Raw genomic sequence first — 8,783 nt, 5'->3', positions numbered from 1 at the left:
GAGTGTTGAGAAGTATGTCAGTGAGAATAAAAGAGAATTATTTTAAAATTTTGTGGAGGTGGTACCTAACCCCGATTAGATTGAATAAGATAAATAATCAGCATTTAGCAAACTGTTGGAGAGGATGTGGGGAAAAAGGAACGTATTTACATATGTGGTGGGAATGCAAATATGTACAAATATTATGGAAGATGGTGTTTTTGGAAATTGAAGAAATAGTGGGAATGAAAATAGAACAAACACCAAAAATTGCATTACTGTCACTATATGAAGATTTAAAATGTGGAAAAGAAATTAAAGAATTAATATCGAGTTTGCTGACTGCAGCACGATTGATGGTAGCTAGGAACTGGAAGATTCAAGGGGAATATTCTATTGAAGAATGGTACAAAGAAGTATGGGATATAGCTATTAATGATAAATTGACTTGTAATATTAAGTGGAGGAAAGGTATAACTAAAATAAACGAGTTTGAAGGAATTTGGAAACAGTTCCTAATATTTGTGTTTTCTAAGGGAAGTGGGAAACCACCAGCAGAAGACAGTATGAGATTTTGGAAGCAGGAATAGATCCCGGGGTGGGGGGTGCACTTATACGTTAAGAATGATTATGATTATGTTATGATATGTTATGTTATAGTTAATATCTAATCAATATATATCTATTCAACATTTACTCAACATATATGTAGTATGTTGTTGTTGTTTCTTTATTGTAATGGTGTATGTTTAATTAACCAAGATTTTATTTAACCACAAACATCAACAATTGGCATAAAATCCATAAAAATACAGTATTTTTGTGCTGTAATACAATTACAAAATAAAGACACCAATCTCCAGCTTCTTGAATGTTAATTTTTCACTGCCCAATCCTTATTAATAGTCCAGTCTAACAAATAGGGAAGAAAATGAGATTTTTGATTTTAAAATTATTATTTTTTTGCCACTCCTCACTTTTTTTAACGAATTGAGAGAAAACCAAAATAAAGTTAATCCTGGAGAGGGAAACCTGTGGCCTCTTGTTGCGAGTCTGACACCCAATAGCATCAGCCAGCATTGTCAATGGTCAAGGACAGTTGTGGTTCAACAACATATGGAAGGCCACAATTTGCCCAACCCAGGTTAGTTTTTCTTATACCTATATTTTAATACCTACTTGACTATTCTAGGTCATAAACTATGCTTCCTAGTACATAACTTAGTACTATTAGTTGCAGACAAAGCTTTGACTGCAAAACAGAAGTTAAAATTCAGCAAGTGGCTGAAAAACAGATGGTAATTGTCTAGATGACTTGCAAAAAAAATGTCAGTAGCTGTTGCATATACGCATTAGTCATTTCAGCAGATTGTATGACAGTCTTGCTTTACCAAACAAGAAATTGAATTCTTGCCTGAAACTGGGCTGTGCATTAGCAACAGAATGATGATGAGGACAGAAATTAGATGGGTTTTTTTGAAGGTGGACAAGAGAATACTGCTAGTTTATTTAATATTTTTCACACTACTGGTTTCCCTTTTACACAAATTATCTCTGTTCTAAGACGTATACGAAAATGAAATGAGTTTCAAATTTATTTTACACTGCTCTAGTGGTTACATTTTAGTTCCAGGGAACAAATGCTATTTCCTATTAATTTAGACTCTCTTATTACAAGAAGGGCAAAATATATTCTATTTCTGCATTAAAGCTAAACAATAAAAAGACTTTCCTGAAAATATTTTCCTTGCTAAAGTATCATACGTGCAAAATTGGTTAGTTTTGTCTACCAAGGTGATTTCAAAACATTTCATCAGTCAGTAGCAAAAATACTGCTTACTGCAAATAGTTTTCAGTGGTTTGATTTTAGCAACTGTTTAAAAAGTAAAATTAAATAATGTGTATTATACACATCTCCCTCCAAAGCTATTCAGAATAATTTCCATGTAGAACTAAAGTTTAAGCGTAAGACCTAGCTCTAAAATGACAATAAAATATTGGTGAGTTTTCTTCGATTTTGATAAAACCAACAGCCACTTGCACATAAACGGGATAGTGGAAACTATCCAATTTCTTTACAAAAGTATACATATTCATAAAAGGTGCAATATGAGAAGCATGCTGGGGAAATGGGATTAGCAATATAATGTGATGAGTATTGTATGGAACCTTAAACACTGTACTACCATTTGTTAATTCCTAGCTATTCAGGGTTTAAAGATGTACCAACTTTGCTAGGAAAGATCATTGACCTCCACAATTACACTGCTTTTGAAATCTGCCGATCTTTCCTCAGCTCTCTTTGCTCACTTGCTTTGGATCAGTATGTATTAAGAAGTGTTTCAACGCATAAACATTTGCATAGCAAATTTTTTAAAACTGATCCAGAAATAAAAATAATTAGGTTTGAGACAGAATATTTTATATTTCCTCATTTTAGAAGTCTAGTATTCAGTCAGTGTATTGGACTCTTAGCATACTAGCACTTCAGTTCCAAGTCATTCTCATTTATTCAGAGAATGTACTTGCAATTAAATAGTTGAATTCACAATCCAAGGCCCTGATCTAGTGAATTAGCCCTGGGTGAGCATGTGGGACTACCCTAGTGTATTATATGGAAAGGGGATAAAGCCTATGTAGACATCAAGTTACAGTTCCTATAACTGATAAAGGGACCTCCTGAGCAGAGAGTTCTCTGGAATGCATCTTAGGTCTAATGGAGCTATCCACTGAAATTGATGTCAAAATTCACATTAATTTTAGTAGACTTGGAATTCAGAGAAATATTTAAAATAGTTGACTATTTTAAAAAAGTATATTTTCAGAAAATGTGTTGCACAGAAGATTCATTATCTGGTAACTTTTAATACTTTGAATATGTTGTTGTTGAAGACTGTTTTGAAGTGTGGCCTGGAATCCTTGCTCATGATATTACATAAGGGAACTTTTCCAATGTTGGCAAGATCTTCTATATCCCAAATTTCTGGCATGCTGCAACCAGGCCTAAGAATATATAAAAATACTATCAGCAAACAAGGACACACACCATTTGGATGAATAGATCAGGAATAAAACCGATCACTCATAATCTGTATACAGGTAACAAAAGCCCTCTTCAAGCAATTGTACTTCATTTGACTACCATCATGGAGGAGGAGAACAAGAATGTACTCATTGGTCCTATCTTCTCCATCACAACCCTCATCAGCTACACATAGTCAGAAAGGTCCATTGTAGGGAACCTGCATGATCTACCAACATGCTTCAGACCTTCTCTCTCAATGTGTGGAGGGCAGATGGGATGCAGCAGAAAGGGTGTGGCCATTGAGCATGGCTCTATTCTTCCCCTCATTCTGTGAGCTATGAACGCCAGATGAGGGCTAATTATTATTTTCCCCATTAAACAATTTTTTCTTCACTATCACTTGGATCCTAAGATAAGTAAACTTCATTTAAGGAAGTTCACGGTAGGAAAGTTTTCCATCACCTTCTCACTCCTGCAGTCTCTGAGAAAAGCCTCTCTGGAGGGTGGGTGGGAGCCCACCTGAACAATTTAGGAAGGAGCACGGGGTGGGGGGATGCAGGGGGGAGACGACAGGAATGCTTCCTTCTGTGAATTGGTTAACTTACCTTAGGATTCAAGCATGACTTGGGGTGATTGTCCCCATCCCCACCCCCAGCAACCTCCTTCCGCACCCCATTCCACATTGTTCAGGAGGGTCTCCTAACTTTCCAGGGAGGCAGGGAGTAGAAGGGAATGGGAGACTTTCCTCCCATGAACTTCCTCCAAGTCATTAAATTCCACATCAAAATTGAAATCATGTAGTCTACAGTAAAATACCGAGAAATGTTGTAGTCCTGAAGCCTTATAATAATGGCCCTGCTCAAATAAGAGCATTAAGAATCTGTTGTTATAATAATATATCATGACTGGAGGGCCAAGGAAGTGGATTTAAATCACATATGCCATTTGTTTATCTAAGGACTCATTTAAATTAAATGATCAATTTTTACTAAGGCCACAGCTAGACCTAAGTTTTATCCTGGGATCATCCAGGGTTCACCCCTACCTGAGAACTGGATCCCCTGTGTGTCACCTAGATGAACAGGTTTGACCCCTGGATGATCCAGGGATAAACCTCAGGGGCGTTGCTAGACCTACCGGGTGTTCCGTCGTTGAGGAGCGGTGAAAGCGGCTTTTCCCGTTCAGCCGTGACGCCTCATGCTCCACACCTGCCTTCGATTTGTGGCGGAAGTTTGCGCCGGTTGTGCTGCTGCCGCCGCGAGAACGGTTGCGCAGCCACACCGGCCTGATTGCCGCGGCTTTTTTTTTCGCTCGCTGCACGGTTTGCGCACGTCCGAAAGACCGCAAACTTGCGCAGCCGTCAGCGATGCCGCCGCCGGCCCTGGCGGCGGCAGTGCCAGTGCCAGCCGAAGTGCTGCTGGTGCTGTTGAGGGTCAACATTGATGCGCTCACTTCCTGATGGGGGTCGTGGCGGGTGTCATATGACCCGAGGTCAATCGTCTGCATGGCCACTCTGTGCCTACATCTCCCATCATGCCTCTGAGGTGTCGGCGGCGATGATCGCCTCTGTGCCCTGTGCCCCATCCCAAGGAGCCAACCCACATCTGGCCGTAGCCATGGCAGCAGCCCACAAACAGCTCTGCCCTCTGCCAGCCTGGTACCCACACTAACAGGCAGCGTACAGCACCGCCATTATGCGGCCACGGTAGCTGCCCACCGCAAGGAGTCACCAGCCACTTTTCCGTTCCTCCGTTCCTGCGCAAACTGTCACTGGGGAAATAAAAAAAAAAAGCCGCTCCGCCGCGCTGCCCCAGCTGGTGGACTGCGCGCAAATGGCGGAGGCGGCTTGACCGAAGCCGCTGACCACTCCCCCTTAGCACGCCTTTTCCTGACCAGTGCCGACCGCAGTGACCTCACATCCTCCCACACGTACTCCGAATTACCGCGGGACAGCAGGAAAAGGCGCCCTAAAACTCACTTTTTTAAAGTCGGGAGAAAGAGGCTTCACCGCGGGATAACGGCGGATCCTCGTGAACGTCATCTGGAAGCCTCGACGTGACTGCGGAAGGTAACGCGCGCTAGAGCCTCGTCTAGTAACGCCCTAGGTCTAGCTATGGCCTAAGGCTTATAAAAAAACACCCTCAAGAATAATCACCATTTCAATTAAGTTCAAATGCTATATCCACAAGAAAGCATAAGGGCTTCGGAAAATTCATGGAGACCAAACTGGATCTTATTAATATTCAGGACATAAAGGGCATATTAAAAGCCTTATGTAGATTGTAATTCAAACAATGGCTACAAAAGCAATCTTTATATATGGTTTTAGCCATTAGCACCAACTTTCTGGATTTTATATGCTGAAAAAAGACAAGACTATGCTTAGTACTATTTCAAAGGATAAACAGAAACTTTCCCAATGTCTTAACATTAACCAAGGGTAAGTAGACTCATAGAAGGGTTCCAAACATCAGGACCTGCATTATATCCTACACTTCCCTTGTAGAGAAACCACCCAAATCCTTGAACATTTGGGGGAAATGACCAAGGTTACTTACTTAGTTCTCCTCAGGCACCAAGAATCTTCTAAAATGTAATAATTTACTCCCATCTTTAGCAATTCCTTTTTAACTTCTTTTGCTGGTTTTCGACTATACATGGAATAAACTATTTTCGTTCTTGCCCTTTGAGGAAGAGAAAGCCACAAATATATCAACCAAGCCATTGAAATAACTTCAGCTAAGAATATGCAGCTCATTATTGAAGAAAAATGACAAGAAGTGCTGAGGTAGCCTAGAGACAGCTGATTTATTCTGTCATACATTTTTATAGTCAACACTGTATTTCATGAGAAGCACAAAATGGACTTAGAAAACACTAAGTACATATAAATGTTGTTGAAATACAGTAAGGGTGAATACAATTAGTAAGATAAGAAAAGAAGCAAATGAAAAAAGTATGTATGATTACAGAATTGAACAACGATTTAATCAGCTATAAATACTAAAAAAAAATGCTGTGACACAAAATGGAATGCAAGTTCAATGGTACGTAATCGCTTTCTGCAGTAAGAATGGGAATTTGGCCTTGCCATGAGGTTTCCTTCAAGTCAGCAGGCAAGGATACAGTACACAGCTAAAGGTTAACTCCTCCTATGGAAGAAGGCAGGGTCCAAAAGCAAACAAAGAACTTAATAATGGTTCCCAGAGCCACCCAAAGTTCAGGTTTGTGTGCTCTTCTCCTGTTGACAGAAAGGGACCTCAGGGTAAGCCCAACTTCCAATTCTGAGTCAATAAGCAGGACAGCATGCAGCAAGCACTGCCTATATCCCAGGTTGGGAGAACAGACACCATGTTTATAGCATGTGCTGGATAACCCTCCTGTTGAAGGAATCATCAACAGAGGCAAACACATCTATTTTGTAATGTCTTACAAACATGTGGAGCATTGCCCAGGTGGTTGCCATACAGATATCCATCGTCAACAGAGGAGAGTTTTGTTACCTGCTGCTTACCATCTACATCAAAGGATGTTTCACCCTATACCTGCTAACATCTGGAACTAAGAGGATTCACTCTGCTGTTGCTGCTACTACCTAAGCCAGAGGGTGTTTCATTTTGTTCTTGCAAGTAACTGAATTCATAGTTCATTCCTTATTAATACTGTTCAATATTATTCAATATTCCTCCTTGTTCAATATTCAATACAATATTGATATTGATATTTTATTTTGCATTTCTTATTACAAAACTGTTTTGAAATGTCCTTCATATTGATAGTGATGCATTTTTCATGCTTTGTTTTGAACTGCTTTGAATGTAAAGTATTTGGAAAAGTGGTATTCAAATAAGATGACTATAACTAAAAATGACCCTGCAGCCTCCAGGCTGGAACTGATATTCAGGGTGGCAAAAGTGGTTGCCTTTCACACTGAACAGGCTGCGGTCCTTGTTTGAAGAGACTGTTCCTTGGGCTTGTATGCTAGAGAACTATACTCTATAACTGAAATGCTAATGGTGGATCTGTTGACCTTAACAACATGAGCTCAGCTTTTATAACACAGATTGACTGTTTTGTATCTGCCTCTGATCCGGATTGGAAGGAGGCCAGAAATTCAGGGCAGCAGAAGTTCTGTAACTTCCTAATCTGTCCTAATGTAAAAAGTGAGACCTGTTTTTTGCTGGAGTATTGTTTTACTGAGCTCATGCTAGTATTGCTGCCTTAAATTAGCAATGGTTTTTGTTTTATGGTTTAAAAAGTTGTACACTTTGACAATCTCCAGACAGAAGAGAAGAACTGTTATAATAATAGTAACCATAAATCCAGATGGCATCATGTATGTTCAACTCATGCCACTGTTTCCCTTTAGGATGGACTGAATTGGAGCAGAAATTGTTAGGATTACATCTCGACTACACTTGGGAAGCAATTACTGATCCAGTCAGAGAATTACTGAGTTGTCATGGAAAGTACGCAATTATTTTCTGACAGAAGAGGCTCCTATTTTCCCTACCATAAAAGTACTGGTAAGTGCGCTGAGTAACAGGGGCAGGGGCAGTAACAGGAGCAGTAACAGGGGCAGATTCCACCTGTGGGTCATGGGATGACCAATGAAACAGACATCCTTCTTCTCACTGGCCTTCCCCTTCTTCTCACTGGCCTTCCTTCTTCTCACATCAGTTCGTTGGTTTCTGTTCACCACTCTGCTGCTAAGATCATCTTCTTGGCTTGCCGCTCTGACCATGTTACTCCACTTCTGAAATCTCTTCATTGGCTTCCAATTCACCTCAGAATCCAATACAAACTTCTCTTGTTAACCTACAAAGCTTTTCACTGTCTAGCTCCTTCCTATCTTTCCTCTCTCATCTCACACTATTGCCCCGCTCATGCTCTTCGCTCCTCTAATGCCATGTTTCTCACCTGCCCAAGGGTCTCTACTTCCCCTACTCGGCTTCGTCCATTTTCTTCTGCTGCCCCTTATGCCTGGAACGCTCTTCCAGAACATTTGCGAACTACAAGTTCAATCACAGCTTTTAAAGCTCAGCTAAAAACTTTTCTTTTTTCTAAAGCTTCTAAAACTTGATTTTGATCTGACTTTTATACTGTTAGTTTTATTCTACCCTGTGCCTGTTTGGTGCATTCTCTTCCCCTTCTTATTGTTTTATTATGATTTTATTAGAATGTAAGCCTATGCGGCAGGGTTTTGCTATTTTATTGTTTTACTCTGTACAGCACTATGTACATTGATGGCGCTATATAAATAAATAAATAATAATAATAATAAGGAATTTCCTTTTTTTCCCAATTAGAGATGTTTGGATATTATTAAATCAGTTCCATCTGCATTTTGTGGATTATCAAGTGCCTTCATTCTATAGTCTGCTCATTGGTGGAACTGGGTTTGTGCAAATTTGCATTTGTGCAAATTAGCACTTGCAAAAATGTGCAAGCTCCCTCCCCAATACACAAATCCCCCCAAAATGGGCATCTTCATGCTTTAGCCTATGGGGGAAATGCACATATTTATTTATTTACTTATTGCATCTCTATACTGCCCAAAAGCTGAAGCTCTCTGGGCGGTTTCCAATTTTTGGCAGGTATTTTTTACTTTACATGTTTTTTATATGATTACATCTGCGTAAAATTCTGGGAAGTAAAAGAACCAGTCCACAAGTCTGAGAAATCTGTATGACTCAGAAAAAGCTAGTGCCCCATGGAATCTGCGGGTCAGATTCATAGAAATCCAAACTCATTTGATTCCATTGGTGACTTCTCCGAC

At 39.9% G+C, this 8,783-nt stretch overlaps 1 protein-coding gene across 1 annotated transcript in view; it reads right to left on the bottom strand.

Moving 5' to 3' along the window:
• Positions 1 to 748: 748 nt before the first annotated feature.
• DPY19L1 (dpy-19 like C-mannosyltransferase 1) overlaps positions 749 to 8,783 on the bottom strand; it is a 64,701-nt gene continuing 56,666 nt past the window's right edge. Inside the window, exons 20-21 of the mRNA XM_063129698.1 lie at positions 5,563 to 5,688; positions 749 to 2,982 (exon numbers count right to left, since the gene is read on the bottom strand). Coding sequence (XP_062985768.1) covers positions 2,829 to 2,982; positions 5,563 to 5,688 — 280 coding nt within the window. The 3' untranslated portion in view covers positions 749 to 2,828. The remainder of the gene's footprint in view (positions 2,983 to 5,562; positions 5,689 to 8,783) is intronic.

The sequence above is a fragment of the Elgaria multicarinata genome, chromosome 1, assembly GCF_023053635.1.
Source record: "Elgaria multicarinata webbii isolate HBS135686 ecotype San Diego chromosome 1, rElgMul1.1.pri, whole genome shotgun sequence".
NCBI lineage: Eukaryota > Metazoa > Chordata > Lepidosauria > Squamata > Anguidae > Elgaria > Elgaria multicarinata.
The sequence above is the reverse complement of the archived record's forward strand: the minus strand, read 5'-3'. Positions and strand labels throughout refer to the sequence as shown.